Genomic DNA, 21350 nt, shown 5'->3' on the forward strand with positions numbered 1-21350 from the left:
CTTCAGCCCCTTTTACATGGACGTAAGTCTTCAGCCCCTTTCACATGGATAGAAGTCTCCAGACCCTTTTACATGGACGTAAGTCTTCAGCCCCTTTCACATGGATAGAAGTCTTCAGCCCCTTTTACATGGACGTGAGTCTTCAGCCCCTTTCACATGGACATAAGTCTTCAGCCCCTTTTACATGGACATAAGTCTTCAGCCCCTTTGCTGTGACACTTGACATTTCGCTCGGGTTCCTCCCATGTCTCTGGATCATCTCTGAGACGTTCTACACCTTGATTGGAGTCACCTGTGGTAAATTCCGCTGATTGGAGATGATGTGGAAGGACACGGTCCTGTCTATAGAAGATCTCACGGCTGACAATGCATCAGAGCCAAAACCAAGCCACGAGGAGGAGAGAACTGCCTGTAGAGCTCAGAGACAGGATTGTGTGGAGGCTCAGATCTGGAGAAGGGGGCAGAGACATTGCTGCTGCACTGAGAGTTCCCCGGAGCACAGCGGCCTCCATAATTCTTACCTGGAAGAAGAAGAACCCGGACTCTTCCTAGATCTGCCGTCCCCCAAACTAAGTAATCAGGGGAAGGGCCTCGGTAAGAGAGGAGACCAAGAACCCAATGGTCACTCTGGCCGAGCTCCAGAGATCCTGTGTGCAGATGGGAGAAACTTCCAGAAGGTCGACCGTCACTGCAGCCTCCACCAATCTGGGCTTTATGGCTGAGCGGCTAGAAAGGGGCAGCATCATGTCTGGAGCAGACCAGGCGCCGCTCATCACCTGCCCAATACCATCCCTACAGTGAAGCATGGTGGTGGCAGCGTCATGTCTGGGGGAGACCAGGCGCCGCTTATCTCCTGCACAATACCATCCCTACAGTGAAGCATGGTGGTGGCAGCGTCATGTCTGGGGGGACTGGGAGACCTGGGTGGAGAGAAAGTTGATTGGAGCAAAGTCCAGAGATATTGTTACTGAGAACCTGATCGAGAGCTCTGGGCCTCGGACTGAGCTGAAGGTTCCTCTTACAAGACAATGACCCTAAGCACACGGCTAGGACAACACAGGGGCGGCTGACAAAGCTGGAGAGGATCTGCAGAGAAGAACGGCCAATAATCCCCAAATTCAAGTGTAAACCTTGTGGCATCATCTTCAAGAAGACTGGAGGCTGGAATCACTGCCAAAGGGGCTTCAACCAAGACCTGAGTAGAGGGTGTGAAGACTTATGTTCCAAGTAAAGGGGCCGAAGACTAGGTAGGGTCAGGACGTTCTGAACACCGTGGGCAGCATGGTAGTCTGAAGCCAGGCCTTCAGCAGTGAGCAAGCCTTCAGAGGCCCTGAATGGGGGCAGTATAGAAGCTGAGCGCCTGTGCAGCTTAGGCTACTTTCACACTAGCGTTCGTCGGTCCGCTCGTGAGCTCCGTTTGAAGGAGCTCACGAGCGGACCCGAACGCCTCCGTCCAGCCCTGATGCAGTCTGAATGGAGCGGATCCGCTCAGAATGCATCAGTCTGGCGGCGTTCAGCCTCCGCTCCGCTCGCCTCCGCACGGACAGGCGCACAGCTGAACGCTGCTTGCAGCGTTCGGGTGTCCGCCTGGCCGTGCGGAGGCGTGCGGATCTGTCCAGACTTACAATGTAAGTCAATGGGGACGGATCCGTTTGAAGATGACACCATATGGCTCAATCTTCAGACGGATCCGTCCCTCATTGACTTTACATTGAAAGTCTGGACGGATCCGCTCAGGCTACTTTCGCACTAAGAAATTTTTCTAAGTTATTAATGCAGACGGATCCGTACTGAACGGAGCCTCCGTCTGCATTAATATGATCGGATCCGTTCAGAACGGATCCGATCAAGCGCAAGTGTGAAAGTAGCCTAATGCTCACTGGGAAGAGCACTACTCTTCCTGCAATTTAGTGCTACACTGGGTCCCCGGACTCCGTCGAGGTGTCACCACGTGCTTCTGTTCTCCGGAATAGATGTAAGGCGTGGTGCAATGGGAAATAAGTCCAGAGAGTCAGGGTCTGCAGTGACCAGGGTGCTTCTTTACTGGAGGGATTCAGGTGCAAAACAATACAGAGGAGGCACAGGGCCGGCTTCTCCAGTCTCCTCCCTGAGACGAGGCACAGGGCTGGCTTCTCCGGTCTCCTCCCGGGCAGAAGAAGGTTCTGTGCTGAGGAAAGGCCTGAGCTAGCTGTCCCTCACTCTGTCAGACGTCTGGTACCCTGACCAAAGGCTGGAGGACCAAAGTCTGCCATCTTGCTGTCTCTGTGGTCACAGGACTGGTAACCCAGGTTCCGTGGCTCAGTGTCTGGCAGAGTTAAAGGGTTTCTACCACTTTGTTTTCACATAATTAGGTGTCAGACACTAGCGATCCGCTAGTGTCTGCTCTGCCAAACAATCCTAATATAATAGCTTTTGGGGCAGCCGTTTCGCTAAAAAAAGAACTTATATTGATATGCTAATGACCCTCTAGGTGCTATGGGGGCGTCATTAGTACCTAGAGGATCGGTCTACCTTCACAAAATGCCGCCGCCCAGCGCGTCCCTCCAGCCCACCCATCTCCTCCGGAATGCGATCAAGCGGACGAATTCTCGCGCATGCACCGTGCGCGTCTGTATTCGGCGCATGCGCAGTGAATGTCCGACCGCTTCCCTGCTCAGACATCTCCACTGCGCCTGCGCCGATGACGTCATAGTGCTCAGAGGAACAGGCGCAGTGGAGATGTCTGTGCAGAAAGCGGTCGGACATTCACTGCGCATGCACCGAATACAGACGCGCACGGTGCATGCGCGAGAATTCGTCCGCTTGATCGCATTCAGGAGGAGATGGGCGGGCTGGAGGGACGCGCTGGGCGGCGGCATTTTGTGAAGGTAGACCGATCCTCTAGGTACTAATGACGCCCCCATAGCACCTAGAGGCTCATTAGCATATCAATATAAGTTCTTTTTTTAGCGAAACGGCTGCCCCAAAAGCTATTATATTAGGATTGTTTGGCAGAGCAGACACTAGCGGATCGCTAGTGTCTGACACCTAATTATGTGAAAACGAAGTGGTAGAAACCCTTTAAGCGCTGTTCCCTATCTGCAGACAACTAGGGGCTCCGACTGCTCTCCTTATATACAGTTTCTGGCTGAACTAGAACCTTCTAGTGGGAGGGTGGAGTGGAGAAGCACAGCCTAAACATAGACTTGTATAGAGCTTCAATACAAGTCTATGGGAATAAATCAGCATAAATAAGCGGGTCAGTGTGTCTGTTTTTTTCCCTCCAAAACTTTGCATACTTAGAAAATCATAAATTCTCTCAGTTTTAGGTTAGTTTTTCACTAGCTGACATTGTAGCCCAAAAAGACTGGAGCCCCGTCTTTATAGTCAATGGGGCCTATTCTATACTGAGCCACGCAGTATACCAGGCGGTTTATGTTTTCTTCAGCATGCCATGCACTTGGGGTAGACGCAGTTTCTACAAGACGACTTGTATCGTATGATATGAAATGATGGGAGTTGTGGTTCTTCTCTCAGGTCCATCGGTCGATGTGACCGTCCATAAAGAGCACTCATTGTTCTAAGGTCTGTAAAGAAGAACCACAACCCAGTGATCCAGAGGATGGTGAAGAGACAACCTGGAGATCAGAGAATCTGGAAGATAAATTCCTTTCTGGTCCCACATGGGGAGATCGGATATCCCTTGGATCACCACCTGCTGCGAAGAGCTTACAATCTAAAGGAAGAAGTCATCTCTATGAACACCCCTGACTCTAGAGCGGAGGTCCTCCACCTTTAGTATGTTGTGAGCCTAGTATTATTCCTTCTAAGCTGGCACTGTCTGGTGGTAAATCTAGACTTCAATTGCCAGTACATATGGTCACGACTCAGGACTGCCATGGCGAGCCACACAGCAGGGGGCCACGAGTCACATGTGGCTCCTGAGCCATTGGTTGGGGACCACTGCTCTAGAGAGGACTTCTGTCTATTAAACTCAGTCTCCAGTCTTACACTGCGTAATGGCGGCTGCGGACTAAGGTCAACAAATACCGGAGTGAGGGAGAGGAGCGCACAGGCCACGGCCACATGTTCTGCTGGTAATTACACAGGCCACGGCCACATGTTCTGCTGGTAATTACATAGGTCACGGCCACATGTTCTGCTGGTAATTACACAGGCCACGGCCACATTTTCTGCTGGTAATTACATAGGCCACGGCCACATGTTCTGCTGGTAATTACACAGGCCACGGCCACATGTTCTGCTGGTAATTACACAGGCCACGGCCACATGTTCTGCTGGTAATTACATAGGCCACGGCCACATGTTCTGCTGGTAATTACACAGGCCACGGCCACATGTTCTGCTGGTAATTACACAGGCCACAGCCACATGTTCTGCTGGTAATTACACAGGCCACAGCCACATGTTCTGCTGGTAATTACATAGGCCACGGCCACATGTTCTGCTGGTAATTACACAGGCCACAGCCACATGTTCTGCTGGTAATTACACAGGCCACGGCCACATGTTCTGCTGGTAATTACACAGGCCACAGCCACATGTTCTGCTGGTAATTACATAGGCCACGGCCACATGTTCTGCTGGTAATTACACAGGCCACGGCCACATGTTCTGCTGGTAATTACACAGGCCACGGCTACATGTTCTGCTGGTAATTACACAGGCCACATGTTCTGCTGGTAATTACACAGGCCACGGCCACATGTTCTGCAATCTTCAGTGCCCCAGGCCAGCCATGGCGTGTCTTTGTGGAGCGGGCAGTCTGGCAATGGCAGATCAGTCAGAGGCCACATATTTCTATAGGGAGTTATTTTCCTGACTGTGGCCACTGAACCTGATGCTTTCACCGGGGACCATGCAGTACCTACCTGCAGAGACCAAGCCTCTGACTCACAGGTGGTATGTCCCATCATCAGAGCAGTCAGTATAAGAGGGTGTGGTCAGTATATGAGGGTGTGGTCAGTATATGAGGGAGTGGTCAGTATATGAGGGTGGGGCTTATAAATGCAAAATTACTGTTCTACAATTTGAGCTCATAATGGTGGTCTTGGATAGTTAGTGACTCGTGATATTATGTCCAGCCGTTCCTCAAATTCCTCTGTGCTGCTGTGGTTGTGCTGTGTGGATGTCTCACCCTCCCTGTTCTTTTACCCTCAGGTGGTGTCCAACATCCTCATCTTCTTGTGCACGAATATAGTTGGTATTTGCACGCACTATCCGGCGGAGGTGTCCCAGAGACAGGCGTTCCAGGAGACGAGGGAATGCATCCAGGCGCGACTTCACTCCCAGCGAGAGAACCAGCAGCAGGTGAGAGCACGCACTGACGGTGCACACAGTGACCGCGCCACCTGTGCAGCCATTACGCCTGATAATACACAACACGCCGAGATCACATTGTAAGGAATAATAATCCACGAAGCGCTGCCCTGGAGATGTGTCACATGCAGTAGTCGTCATGGGGGGCAGGGACGTCTCTACACTTAAGCTGGATTTACACGGCCCAATATTCCTATGAGCGCTCATTCCTGATAATCTACCCGTCTAACACCTGACGGAGGAGCGAAACACTCAATCATCGGAAGAAGTGATTGTTGGTGCGGACGCCTCAGTCATGGTTCCCGGGCAGAAGATGGTGCGGTCTAAACATACTGTGGAGGAGATCGCTGCATGGAAATATGTCTCCTCCGCTGATGAGCAGGTGACTGTCAGGAAGGAACGCTTCATTCCCAACAATCAGCTGCTCCTCGAAGCGTGTAAATGCACTATTACACCAACTGAAGAATGCTGCAGACCCCGGCCAGAAATGGATGAGAACAGAGAGCAATATACTGCATGGTGTATATGCAAGAGCAGAATAGTGAGTGCAGCTCTGGAGTATAATACAGGATATAACACAGGATAAGTAATGTATGTACACAGTGACTGCACCAGCAGAATAGTGAGTGCAGCTCTGGAGTATAATACAGGATGTAACTCAGGATCAGTACAGGATAAGTAATGTATGGACACAGCGACTGCACCAGCAGAATAGTGAGTGCAGCTCTGGAGTATAATACACGATGTAACTCAGGATCAGTACAGGATAAGTGATGTATGTACACAGTGACTGCACCAGCAGAATAGTGAGTGCAGCTCTGGAGTATAATACAGGATGTAACTCAGGGTCAGTACAGGATAAGTAATGTATGGACACAGCGACTGCACCAGCAGAATAGTGAGTGCAGCTCTGGAGTATAATACAGGATGTAACTCAGGATCAGTACAGTATAAGTAATGTATGTACACAGTGACTGCACCAGCAGAATAGTGAATGCAGCTCTGGAGTATAATACAGGATGTAACTCAGGATCAGCACAGGATAAGTAATGTATGTACACAGTGACTCCACCAGTAGAATAGTGAGCGCAGCTCTGGAGTATAATAATACAGGATGTACCTCAGGATCAGTACAGGATAAGCAATGTATGTACACAATGACTGCACCAGCAGAATAGTGAGTGCAGCTCTGGAGTATAATACAGGATGTAACTCAGGATCAGTACAGGATAAGTGATGTATGTACACAGTGACTGCACCAGCAGAATAGTGAGTGCAGCTCTGGAGTATAATACAGGATGTACCTCAGGATCAGTACAGGATAAGCAATGTATGTACACAATGACTGCACCAGCAGAATAGTGAGTGCAGCTCCGGAGTATAATACAGGATGTAACTCAGGATCAGTACAGGATAAGTAATGTATGTGCACAGTGACTGCACCAGCAGAATAGTGAGTGCAGCTCTGGAGTATAATACAGGATGTAACTGAGGATCAGTACAGGATAAGTAATGTATATACACAGTGACTGCACCAGCAGAATAGTGAGTGCAGCTCTGGAGTATAATACAGGATGTAACTCAGGATCAGTACAGGATAAGTAATGTATGTACACAGTGACTGCACCAGCAGAATAGTGAGTGCAGCTCTGGAGTATAATAATGTAATCTATGTGCTCGGTGACTCTGTGATGTTGGAGATTATTTGCAGACATAGGGCTGCTCTGTTCCGGTTACATCTTTCAGTTTGTGTTATGATTATAATTTCCGGGGGGGGGGGGGGGGGGGGGTTCGTCTCATTCAGAAAATCTCATGTTCTCATTTCTTTAACACATTTTCTCTCTTCCATTAACCCTTTGCTTTGCTCCAGGAGCGACTTCTCCTGTCTGTTCTGCCGCGCCATGTTGCTATGGAGATGAAGGCCGACATTAACGCCAAGCAGGAAGATATGATGTTCCACAAAATCTACATACAGAAGCACGATAACGTGAGGTAGGAGACTGGGGGTTATCCTGACGTCAGAGAGCGCTGACTGTGCTGGTGGTGTGCCGAGGATTTAGAGACTTTGTGGCTCTGCAGGATGATGAGGGTTATAGTGTGGTGAGGTTCTGTAGGATACGGACGATCCCTGAGCACTGGTGCGACACCCGGCCGTCCACGTAACCGCCCCATTCCTTCAGACTGTGCGGTCAGGACGACTCCATCGCTGTGCGCTTGTCATGGCTCCACCACCTTGTAACTCTGCTGTCTTATGAGGGCGCTCCTGGGGCCGGTAATGATTGCTAGCTCTGCAGCCCACAGCTTGATGCGTCTCAGAACTATTGAGAATAACCCCCATCCCTGGTTGCAGGACTGCGCAGACGTCCCTCCGGGTCGCACACAATACCCTCCGGAATCACCGCATCCGTCACTCCAGCGAGCCGCTAAATAATAAGGAATTCCCAGAGCGCCGACGACACGACAAAGTGTAGAGACCTCCCGACAGACGAGAAACCTGCCGACAAGTGCAAGAACCACACACGAGCCTGAGCACTACTACCCCCATCAGAAATGACCGCACGGGGTGCACAGAGGGAGCAGACTAAAGGGGGCGCATCTGAGGGCACCGAGAGAAAGGAATCGAGAAAACCATAAATGTCAGCGCTCACCACTAATAATCCCATCACCAGACTCCAAGTCACATGTCACTGTACATACAAGCCGGGGATGCTGGGAGATTTCAGCTCTGAAGCTGCAGAATAGTGAGTGCAGCTCTGGGGTATAATACAGGATGTAACTCAGGATCAGTACAGGATAAGTAATGTATGTACACAGTGACTGTACCAGCAGAATAGTGAGTGCAGCTCTGGAGTATAATACAGGATGTAACTCAGGATCAGTACAGGATAAGTAATGTATGTACACAGTGACTGCACCAGCAGAATAGTGAGTGCAGCTCTGGAGTATAATACAGGATGTAACTCAGGATCAGTACAGGATAAGTAATGTATGTACACAGTGACTCCACCAGCAGAATAGTGAGTGCAGCTCTGGGGTATAATACAGGATGTAACTCAGGATCAGTACAGGATAAGTAATGTATGTACACAGTGACTCCACCAGCAGAATAGTGAGTGCAGCTCTGGAGTATAATACAGGATGTAACTCAGGATCAGTACAGGATAAGTAATGTATGTACACAGTGACTGCACCAGCAGAATAGTGAGTGCAGCTCTGGAGTATAATACAGGATGTATCTCAGGATCAGTACAGGATAAGTAATGTATGTACACAGTGACTGCACCAGCAGAATAGTGAGTGCAGCTCTGGAGTATAATACAGGATGTAACTCAGGATCAGTACAGGATAAGTAATGTATGTACACAGTGACTGCACCAGCAGAATAGTGAGTGCAGCTCTGGAGTATAATACAGGATGTAACTCAGGATCAGTACAGGATAAGTAATGTGTGTACACAGTGACTGCACCAGCAGAATAGTGAGTGCAGCTGTGGAGTATAATACAGGATGTAACTCAGGATCAGTACAGGATAAGTAATGTATGTACACAGTGACTGCACCAGCAGAATAGTGAGTGCAGCTCTGGAGTATAATACAGGATGTAACTCAGGATCAGTACAGGATAAGTAATGTATGTACACAGTAACTCCACCAGCTGAATAGCGAGTGCAGCTCTGGAGTATAATACAGGATGTAACTCAGGATCAGTACAGGATAAGTAATGTATGTACACAGTGACTGCACCAGCAGAATAGTGAGTGCAGCTCTGGGGTATAATACAGGATGTAACTCAGGATCAGTACAGGATAAGTAATGTATGTACACAGTGACTGCACCAGCAGAATAGTGAGTGCAGCTCTGGGGTATAATACAGGATGTAACTCAGGATCAGCACAGGATAAGTAATGTATGTACACAGTGACTGCACCAGCAGAATAGTGAGTGCAGCTCTGGAGTATAATACAGGATGTAACTCAGGATCAGTACAGGATAAGTAATGTATGTACACAGTGACTGCACCAGCAGAATAGTGAGTGCAGCTCTGGGGTATAATACAGGATGTAACTCTGGATCAGTACAGGATAAGTAATGTATGTACACAGTGACTCCACCAGCTGAATAGTGAGTGCAGCTCTGGAGTATAATACAGGATGTAACTCAGGATCAGTGCAGGATCAGTAATGTATGTACACAGTGAGTGCACCAGCAGAATAGTGAGTGCAGCTCTGGAGTATAATACAGGATGTAACTCAGGATCAGTACAGGATAAGTAATGTGTGTACACAGTGACTGCACCAGCAGAATAGTGAGTGCAGCTCTGGAGTATAATACAGGATGTAACTCAGGATAAGTAATGTATGTACACAGTGAGTGCACCAGCAGAATAGTGAGTGCAGCTCTGGAGTATAATACAGGAGGTAACTCAGGATCAGTACAGGATAAGTAATGTATGTACACAGTGACTGCACCAGCAGAATAGTGAGTGCAGCTCTGGGGTATAATACAGGCGGTAACTCAGGATCAGTACAGGAGATGTATTATTTTTGTACTTTTCCCTCACTTAGTAGTTGGCGGTTTCTTGACGTCTCCCGGGGCTGTGATGCGGTTTCCTCCTGAGATGTGTGAGAAGCTGTGAGGTTAATGATAATTTCTTCCGGACTCCGTACACCCGTTGATATCTCAGCTATAGACTGAGGATGACCCTTGGAACATTTACACAATGGGACCCTAGGGGAAGGATGTGTCCATGTTTAACCCTTTCTCTGCTGAGGTCACAGCTTTCTGATCAGTGATCTTCAGATTTATCAAGCTACTAATCTTTTCATCCCCCAGATTTCTGCCCGGTGATGGGGTGACTGCTCTGATTGGGGGCGTCTCCTCCATCCAGCGCCCTATATTTAGACCCTCGGGGTATTTTTGCACTTCCAGTGTCCAGCGCTGGTCATTGTCCTGACGCTTCACCGGCAGCGTTCTCCCTACGGTCCATTCAATGTCAGCTTCCTGCCGCCTCTGGATAAACACCCGCACTTCCTGCGCAGGAGCGTCGTCTTCCATGTGTATCCCTCTGGCACAGCTGAGCCATAGATACACCATGTGTACACCTTACATGAGATCCTCCAGTCACACCCAGAGCTGCATTCACAGTTCAGACAGTACCTCATGTCTGCAGGGCCTCACAGCTCACTTTAGCCGTTTCAGCTCCTTTCTGCTTCAGTTACATTCATTTAGAGGCTGATAATATTCTCTGACATAGTGCTGCTCACAGCTGAGGGTTTGTTACAGTTGTATCTGTGAAGTAAATGGACTGAACTCCAGATTTTATCTGATCTGATACATTATAGAATATGATCAGGACAGGAGAGAGATTTATGCTGCAGCGTCTTTTAAACACCATTAACCATTTTTAAGACGTCTGCTTACTGTAAGTGAACGGAACATCCAATGGCTACAATCACTTCCTGAACTAAAACTTTTCAAAGCTGAGTTTTTGGTACAAATGTAGCCAGACGACTCCAGACTGATACATTGTAACAAACTATCAGGACAGGGGAGACGTTTGTGCTGCTGTAGTGTTTATCCTGCAATTTGACGGTTTGTTATATGGCGCGGCCCCTTTAACCCTCCACATGTTTCCAGTCCCAGCAGCCTGGCTATTATTGCAGCTGATAGGACGAGCGGCACGTCAGGCGCCGCTCTGCTGGTTCCACCATTATTGGACTGTACAATGAGAACGACCTCGTTGTCAGGAATTTCCCTCTTATTTCCCAGTTCTCATCGTCCATGTGGAATTGTCTAATTGGTTTCTATTGAAATGTTGCATTTGCAGAACATGGCGGCTGCGTTAATCCCGGGCAGACGCCGCTCATCATATGAGGCTCTATGGGAACAACGCCTCGTTGCTCTAGTTTCCATGGAGACACGATGGATGATTTTACATGTGACTCTAACAGTTGGATATTGCACGGTAGAGGCAGAGATACGACGCCGCTGATCCTGGCGCTGGTCATGTGACCTCTGCTGTTTACATTCTGCTTCCTTTAGGGGGTTGGATTTGATTCCCTCGCTCCATTCTGCTGGTGCCCCATAATACATTTATAGCGCATATTACACAGCGCCTCCCTAAAATAGAACAAAATAAAATCCACGCCCAAGAGGCATCGTCAGCATATTCTATTCTCCGCTACTTTAGAGTTGTATATTTCCACCCTACAATAGGTCTTCCTGTAGAAGTGTCAGTGTTCACTGTAGGTCTGTCATACTGCTCCTAAATACAAGTATATACTATAATACTACACCATATATACAAGAATATAACTACTATAATACTGCCCCTATGTACAGGAATATAACTACTATAATACTGCCTCCTATGTACAAGAATATAACTACTATAATACTGTTCCTATGTACAAGGATATAACTACTATAATACTGTTCCTATGTACAAGAATATAACTACTATAATACTGTTCCTATGTACAAGAATATAACTACTATAATACTGCTCCTATGTACAAGAATATAACTACTATAATACTGCTCCTATGTACAAGAATATAACTGCTATAATACTGCTCCTATGTACAAGAATATAACTACTATAATACTGCTTCTATGTACAAGAATATACCTACTATAATACTGCCTCCTATGTACAGGAATATAACTACTATAATACTGCCTCCTATATACAAGAATATAACTACTATAATACTGCTCCTATGTACAGGAATATAACTACTATAATACTGCCTCCTATGTACAGGAATATAACTACTATAATACTGCTCCTATGTACAAGAATATAACTACTATAATACTGCTTCTATGTACAAGAATATACCTACTATAATACTGCTCCTATGTACAAGAATATAACTACTATAATACTGCCTCCTATGTACAGGAATATAACTACTATAATACTGCTCCTATGTACAAGAATATAACTACTATAATACTGCCTCCGATGTACAATAATATAACTACTATAATACTGCCTCCTATGTACAGGAATATAACTACTATAATACTGCTCCTATGTACAAGAATATAACTACTATAATACTGCTCCTATGTACAAGAATATAACTACTATAATACTGCTCCTATGTACAGGAATATAACTACTATAATACTGCCTCCTATGTACAGGAATATAACTACTATAATACTGCCTCCTATATACAAGAATATAACTACTATAATACTGCTCCTATGTACAGGAATATAATTACTATAATACTGCTCCTATGTACAGGAATATAACTACTATAATACTGCTCCTCCGTACAAGTATATAACTACTATAATACTGCCTCCTATATACAAGAATATAACTACTATAATACTGCTCCTATGTACAAGAATATACTATAATACTACACCCTATATACAAGAATATAACTACTATAATACTGCCCCTATGTACAGGAATATAACTACTATAATACTGCTCCTATATACAAGAATATAACTACTATAATACTGCATCCTATGTACAGGAATATAACTACTATAATACTGCCTCCTATATACAAGAATATAACTACTATAATACTGTCTCCTATGTACAAGAATATAACTACTATAATACTGCTCCTATGTACAAGAATATAACTACTATAATACTGCCTCCTATGTACAAGAATATATCTACTATAATACTGCCTCCTATGTACAAGAATATAACTACTATAATACTGCTCCTATGTACAAGAATATAACTACTATAATACTGCTCCTATGTACAAGAATATAACTACTATAATACTGCCTCCTATGTACAAGAATATAACTACTATAATACTGCCTCCTATGTACAAGAATATAACTACTATAATACTGCCTCCTATGTACAAGAATATAACTACTATAATACTGCTCCTATGTACAAGAATATAACTGCTATAATACTGCTCCTATATACAAGAATATAACTACTATAATACTGCTCCTATGTACAAGAATATAACTACTATAATACTGTTCCTATGTACAAGAATATAACTACTATAATACTGCTCCTATGTACAAGAATATAACTACTATAATACTGCTCCTATGTACAAGAATATAACTGCTATAATACTGCTCCTATGTACAAGAATATAACTACTATAATACTGCTCCTATGTACAAGAATATAACTACTATAATACTGCTCCTATGTACAAGAATATAACTACTATAATACTGCTCCTATGTACAAGAATATACCTACTATAATACTGCCTCCTATGTACAAGAATATACCTACTATAATACTGCCTCCTGTGTACAAGGATATAACTACTATAATACTGCTTCTATGTACAAGAATATACCTACTATAATACTGCCTCCTATGTACAGGAATATAACTACTATAATACTGCCTCCTATATACAAGAATATAACTACTATAATACTGCTCCTATGTACAGGAATATAACTACTATAATACTGCCTCCTATGTACAGGAATATAACTACTATAATACTGCTCCTATGTACAAGAATATAACTACTATAATACTGCTCCTATGTACAAGAATATAACTACTATAATACTGCTTCTATGTACAAGAATATACCTACTATAATACTGCCTCCTATGTACAGGAATATAACTACTATAATACTGCCTCCTATATACAAGAATATAACTACTATAATACTGCTCCTATGTACAGGAATATAACTACTATAATACTGCCTCCTATGTACAGGAATATAACTACTATAATACTGCCTCCTATATACAAGAATATAACTACTATAATACTGCTCCTATGTACAGGAATATAATTACTATAATACTGCTCCTATGTACAGGAATATAACTACTATAATACTGCTCCTATGTACAAGTATATAACTACTATAATACTGCCTCCTATATACAAGAATATAACTACTATAATACTGCTCCTATGTACAAGAATATACTATAATACTACACCCTATATACAAGAATATAACTACTATAATACTGCCCCTATGTACAGGAATATAACTACTATAATACTGCTCCTATATACAAGAATATAACTACTATAATACTGCATCCTATGTACAGGAATATAACTACTATAATACTGCCTCCTATATACAAGAATATAACTACTATAATACTGCTCCTATGTACAAGAATATAACTACTATAATACTGCTCCTATGTACAAGAATATAACTACTATAATACTGCTCCTATGTACAAGAATATAACTACTATAATACTGTCTCCTATGTACAAGAATATAACTACTATAATACTGCTCCTATGTACAGGAATATAACTACTATAATACTGCCTCCTATGTACAGGAATATAACTGCTATAATACTGCCTCCTATGTACAATAAAGTATATAATGGATAGGTTTACAGTTTATATATATGGCGGTGTCTGTAGTGATGTGCAGTTGGTTTTGGATTTTTTAGGCCTCTTTCACACTTGCGTTGTCAGGATCCGGCGTGTACTCCACTTGCCGGAATCCGGAAAAACGCAAGTGTACTGAAAGCATTTGAAGACGGATCCGTTTTCAAAATGCTTTCAGTGTTACTATGGCAGCCAGGACGCTATTAAAGTCCTGGTTGCCATAGTGGGAGCTGGGGAGCGGGGGAGCGGTATACTTACCGTCCGCGCGGCTCCCGGGGCGCTCCAGAATGACGTCAATCTGGAGCGCTCCGGGAGCCGCACTGATGGTAAGTATACTGCTCCCCCGCTCCCCACTACACTTTACCATGGCTGCCAGGACTTTAGCGTCCCGGCAGCCATGGTAACCACTCTAAAAAAGCTAAACGTCGTATCCGGCAATGCGCCGAAACGACGTTTAGCTTAAGGCCGGATCCGGATCAATGCCTTTCAATGGGCATTAATTCCGGATCCGGCCTTGCGGCAAGTCTTCAGTTTTTTTGGCCGGAGCAAAAAGCGCAGCATGCTGCGGTATTTTCTCCGGCCAAAAAACGTTCTGTTCCGGAACTGAAGACATCCTGATGCATCCTGAACGGATTTCTCTCCATTCAGAATGCATTAGGATAAAACTGATCAGGATTCTTCCGGCATAGAGCCCCGACGACGGAACTCTATGCCGGAAGACAAGAACGCAGGTGTGAAAGAGCCCTTAGACGTTTGTTTCCTGGTATTGATACAATGTTGCGTGTGATTGGCTGGTTCTGTTGACCTCTCGAGTTTGTTAAATTGTATCATTTTCTGTCTCTTATTTCCCAGCATCCTCTTTGCTGACATTGAGGGATTCACCAGTCTCGCTTCCCAGTGCACCGCGCAGGAACTGGTCATGACCCTGAATGAACTCTTTGCCCGATTCGACAAACTGGCGGCTGTGAGTCTAATGTGGAGACATAGTAGTCCAGGAGAGGGACTCCCCCAGATTCCGCCTCTATAGATGCCGTCCACGCCTGTAGTCGGAGTAATCCTATATCTATACCCCTCCCCCCCTCTCATTGTGCAGGTTCCGCCAGTCGCTCAGAGTCCAGCTGGAGTTCCCCTTTAAGCTAGTACAGAAGCGATGAGGATTGATCTTCTTCTTCTTTTTCCAGGAGAACCACTGTCTGCGGATCAAGATCCTGGGCGACTGCTATTACTGCGTCTCGGGGCTGCCGGAAGCCCGCGCGGACCACGCCCACTGCTGCGTGGAGATGGGTCTGGATATGATTGAGGCGATCTCGTAAGTAGGACACCGCCAAGCACTGGCTGTTAAAGGGCCGGTCCAGTCCGGTCTTCCCAAAGCCTGATGCTCGTATGATGAAAAGTTCGGCAGCTTTCTAACAGACTTTGTTTCAGTACTTGTGTTTCGTGTCAGTGAATAGAATCTTTTGATTCTACAAGGGCTGGAGGACTCGCAGGATAGTGGGTTGTGTGGCATGACAAGCTCAGCTCTGCTGTGTCTGTATGTAGTAGAGCTGCTCGCTGCTTAGTGAGGCCAGAATGCGGCTGCCAGGTACACGAGGAATCTGCGCCGGTAGCGATGAGATTAGCGGGAGAACACGGGGCGGGAACAGAAAGGTGATTGGAAGGAGATGAGAGTCGGACACGAGCCGCCGCCGCCGTGGAGTCATCTGACTGGGAATACTGGACTTAAAGGGACGGTCCTATCTAACGCGCCATTTCCTAAATCCACAGTCGGTTCAGTCCTTGAGTTTTATTCAGCTGTTCCTACAGACAATATGGCCGCCATTCCAGACCCCACATGGGGTGTCGCCCAGCTCGTGGCAGTGATAAGGGCTGTGGGAAAGCTGGGTGACATCCGCTGGGAGCCCCGACTTCGGCCATATTGGTTGTCATTTAGCTTTCCTTGAAACAGATGCGACAAAAAATGGCTGCTGAGAGTTTGTGATGAGGACGACCCCGGGCCTGAGATTTACGGGGGCGCGCGCTCTCTGTGGGGGCGTCGCAGCGCTCAGCTCCAGCCTCCCTCTTACAGCAGGCGTCTGTGTGTGCTGTCTCCCCCTGCAGGCTGGTGAGAGAAGTGACAGGCGTCAACGTCAACATGCGAGTAGGAATCCACAGCGGCCGCGTGCACTGCGGCGTCCTGGGGCTGCGGAAGTGGCAGTTTGATGTGTGGTCCAATGATGTCACCCTGGCCAATCACATGGAAGCCGGGGGCAAAGCCGGGTAAGTGCAGAATGTCTCACAATGTATCACTCCCATCATCCCTGACCCAGCAGCTCACAGTCTAATCACTGTATCTTACACCAGTATCACTCCCATCATCCCTGACCCAGAAGCTCACAATCTAATCACTGTATCTTACACCAGTATCACTCCCATCATCCCTGACCCAGAAGCTCACAATCTTATCACTGTATCTTACACCAGTATCACTCCCATCATCCCTGACCCAGAAGCTCACAATCTTATCACTGTATCTTACACCAGTATCACTCCCATCATCCCTGACCCCTGGAGCTCACAATCTTATCACTGTATCCTACATCAGTATCACTCCCATCATCCCTGACCCAGAAGCTCACAATCTTATCACTGTATCTTACATCTGTATCACTCCCATCATCCCTGACCCAGAAGCTCACAATCTTATCACTGTATCTTACACCAGTATCACTCCCATCATCCCTGACCCAGAAGCTCACAATCTTATCACTGTATCTTACATCTGTATCACTCCCATCATCCCTGACCCAGAAGCTCACAATCTTATCACTGTATCTTACACCAGTATCACTCCCATCATCCCTGACCCCTGGAGCTCACAATCTTATCACTGTATCTTACATCAGTATCACTCCCATCATCACTGACCCAGAAGCTCACAATCTAATCACTGTATATTACACCAGTATCACTCCCATCATCCCTGACCCCTGGAGCTCACAATCTAATCACTGTATCTTACACCAGTATCACTCCCATCATCCCTGACCCCTGGAGCTCACAATCTTATCACTGTATCTTACACAGTATCACTCCCATCATCCCTGGAGCTCACAATCTTATCACTGTATCTTACATCAGTATCACTCCCATCATCACTGACCCAGAAGCTCACAATCTAATCACTGTATCTTACACCAGTATCACTCCCATCATCCCTGACCCAGAAGCTCACAATCTTATCACTGTATCTTACACCAGTATCACTCCCATCATCCCTGACCCCTGGAGCTCACAATCTGATCTCCTTATCTCATACACTGTGTATCACTCCCATCATCCTTATTTGCAGAGGATGATGGGAGAATCTTTCCACTTCTGCTGGGTTTCTTTTCCTTGTGGCTGTGTGGCGGATTATCAGACTTTGGCGCGGTTCTCCTGGTGGCGGCGTACCCGTGAGGCAGCATTGACCTTCTGACCCTGTTTAACCCCTGCTCTGCCTGCCGCTGCCACCCGCCCTCTCTCATTATTGACGTGAATGCTCGATTGCAGCCGCCTGATTGATGGGAGGTGACGGGCAGCACGAAAGGGCAGCGCGGGCGGCAGCCATGAATATCGCCGGCGGTCACGCTGTCCTTCATTTACATTTTAATTGCTGAAATATAATATTTCAATCAAGAAATGATTAAGGAGAATAGAAAGTGTTAATAAGACGGAAACCGCGAGACGAGCGGAATAAAGGTGACAATTAATATGTAAATAACATGCAAATGACCGCTATTAGGGGGGCGCTCCCGCAGTTTAAAGGGCCAGGACCCCGTAAATAAAGTCCCACGACTTTCACTTCTTTATCGTTTCAAGAGCCCTGTTTGCTGTCAATGAATGATAAGATCCTTGTATATTCAGAGACTGGAAAGCCTTCCCGACCTGGTCCTGCTCACACTGAGGGTTCGTTACATTTGTATCCAGTCTAGACGTCATCCGTGTTACCTGCACTGATACATTGTAACAAACCGCCAGAGTAGCGGACACATTGTAACAAGCCCTCAGCTGTGTCCGTTTTTGCCGCCATTTCTCTCCTTTTTGTGTTTTCAGCCGCATTCACATCACGAAGGCGACTCTGAATTACCTGAACGGAGATTACGAGGTGGAGGCCGGCGCCGGCGGCGAACGCAACGCCTACCTGAAGAAGCACAACATAGAGACCTTCCTGATCGTCCGCTGCAGCGAGAAGAGGGTGAGGCGCTGCGGCCGGGCTTATAGCGGACACTGTCCTTGTCACCCAGCTTTCCCAGGAACAGATTTGTCTCTGAGAAGTGACATGTTTATAGTGAGAAGGATGATAGGGGTGATAGTCCATAGGTGGGTACGGTCAGAGCGAGCCATGTAGATGAGACCCCATCCTCTCTTCACCCCTGCACTCATCCTAAACTTTCGTCTGTCATGTCCTCCATCAAATCCCTGGAAAGGGCACCTGAGGGAACTCCCATCATCCGGTATCCAGGTAATTAGCACTAGTGACGCATCTGACACGTCCCGATCCCTGACTGTGTGAGGAGGAGTTACACCAGTCATGCTCCAGTTACATCCAAAGCTGCCCTCAAAATTGTACTGGTGCCCATTTGGGTCTCAGACTCCAGGACCCAACATCTCCCTGTGCAGAGCATGAGCTGCTGCGGAGCATTGTGGGAAATGTAGTGTTACATCGGGCCATGTGCCGTCAGCAGCCTGCCAAACTGTAAATGCAGCTCTGTGTGTGACCTGAGCAAAGTATGTGATGTAACTGCAGAATTGTGGCTGCAGCTCTAGAGGAGATTAGAGTATATATACATTATATAACAGAATTGTGAGTGCAGCTCTGTGTGTGAACTGAGCATAGTCCCTATAGTATGTGATGTAACTGCAGAATTGTGAATGCAGCTCTGGATGTGACTGGAGTGCAAGACATGATGTAATATCAGAATTGTGAATGCAGCTCTGGATGTGACTGGAGTACAGGCTGCCATAACCGTCTGACCGGGGGCCACATCCGAGCTCTATGATTCGGATAATCCGCCCTCTCGCCTGCAGTCATGGTGGCCACTTAATCCTGCGGTTTTGGACCCCCCCAAACATCAGTGGAATTAAATTACTGGATCCAGAATCCAAGGATTATTCATTTGTAGGGCGTGCTCGCCCACCAAGGAAAACGTTGCCCGCCAGCGGCCTCAGCTGTCCCTGTATGACTGCCGGGCATCGGGTGAAGTGTCCCTGGGTCCTTGGGGGGAGGGGGGGGGATGGGCAGGACCAGGTCGGGGGCAGGGGCACAAAAAAAATCAGTGGAGGATTGTAGGAGTCGGCGTTTCCGTAATTTATGCCAAATTTATTAAATATTGGCCAATCTTTGGTAAATTAAACCTAAACCTGTCCTGCGCTGAAGCTGGAATTCTGGACAGCCGGGCGTGATAAACCGGAGGGGCTCATTCACTAATGATGGGCATTTCACCCCCCAGTAAATCCCCGACGGAGGAGAATGTTGCTGGGCGCCTCTGCGATGTCTGTGCGGCGGCTGGGAGTTATACCTTGACTCCGCCCCCTTCTGATAAGCCCTGCCCAGGTTTTTAAAAAGCACGAGTTTAGCGGATAACGGATTTGTGCAAAAATGTGTGACTTTTGTACTTCAGAGAACTGGCGAAATCTCTGGTAAATGACCCCCAATGTGTCTCTGTTTTATGCAGAAAGAAGAAAAGGCGATGATTGCGAAGATGAACCGCCAGAGGGCCAACTCTATTGGGCACAACCCGCCGCACTGGGGCGTGGAGCGCAACTTCTACAACCACCTGGGAACCAACCAAGTGTCTAAGGAGATGAAGAGGATGGTACGTGGGACCTCATCAGCCTCCATCACCCAGCCTCTGCCTTCATGTCTCCATCACATGGCCTCTATCTCTCTGTCTCCATCTCCCAACTTTTACCTTATAGTCTCCACCACCTGACTGTATCTTCCTATCTCTAGCACTTGGCCTCCATCTTTTGGACTCTACCTTCCTGCCTCTATCTCTCAGCCTCTATCTACCTGCCTCCATTTCTCAGCCTCTATCTACCTGCCTCCATCTCTCTGCCTCTATCTACCTGCCTCCATCTCTCTGCCTCTATCTACCTGCCTCCATCTCTCTGCCTCTATCTACCTGCCTCCATCTCTCTGCCTCTATCTACCTGCCTCCATCTCTCGGACTCTATCTACCTGCCTCCATCTCTCGGCCTCTATCTACCTTCCTCCATCTCTCGGCCTCTATCTACCTGTCTCCATCTCTCGGCCTCTATCTACTTGTCTCCATCTCTCGGCCTCTATCTACCTGCCTCCATCTCTTGGCCTCTATCTACCTGCCTCCATCTCTCAGTCTCTATCTTCCTGACTCCGTCCTTTGGCCTCCATCTCTCAGCCTCCATATACCTGCCTCCGTCCCTTGGCCTCCATCTACCTGCCTCCATCGCTCAGCCTCTATCTTCCTGCCTCCGTCTCTCAGCCTCTATCTACCTGCATCCGTCCCTTGGCCTCCATCTACCTGCCTCCATCTCTCAGCCTCTATCTTCAAGCCTCCGTCCTTTGGTCTCCATCTACCAGCCTCCATCTCTCACCCTATCTACCTTCCTGCCTCCATCTCTTGGCCTCTATCTACCTGCCTCCATTTCTCAGCCTCTATCTACCTGCCT

The 21350-nt window shown here is 46.8% G+C and overlaps 1 protein-coding gene across 1 annotated transcript in view; it reads left to right on the plus strand.

Moving 5' to 3' along the window:
• Positions 1 to 21350, plus strand: part of ADCY5 (adenylate cyclase 5) — an 87271-nt gene that overhangs the window by 42633 nt on the left and 23288 nt on the right. The window contains exons 2-8 of the mRNA XM_044296341.1: positions 5161 to 5310; positions 7190 to 7311; positions 15534 to 15645; positions 15863 to 15990; positions 16779 to 16937; positions 18753 to 18894; positions 20375 to 20515. Coding sequence (XP_044152276.1) covers positions 5161 to 5310; positions 7190 to 7311; positions 15534 to 15645; positions 15863 to 15990; positions 16779 to 16937; positions 18753 to 18894; positions 20375 to 20515 — 954 coding nt within the window. The remainder of the gene's footprint in view (positions 1 to 5160; positions 5311 to 7189; positions 7312 to 15533; positions 15646 to 15862; positions 15991 to 16778; positions 16938 to 18752; positions 18895 to 20374; positions 20516 to 21350) is intronic.

The sequence above is a fragment of the Bufo gargarizans genome, chromosome 6, assembly GCF_014858855.1.
Source record: "Bufo gargarizans isolate SCDJY-AF-19 chromosome 6, ASM1485885v1, whole genome shotgun sequence".
NCBI classification, from domain to species: domain Eukaryota; kingdom Metazoa; phylum Chordata; class Amphibia; order Anura; family Bufonidae; genus Bufo; species Bufo gargarizans.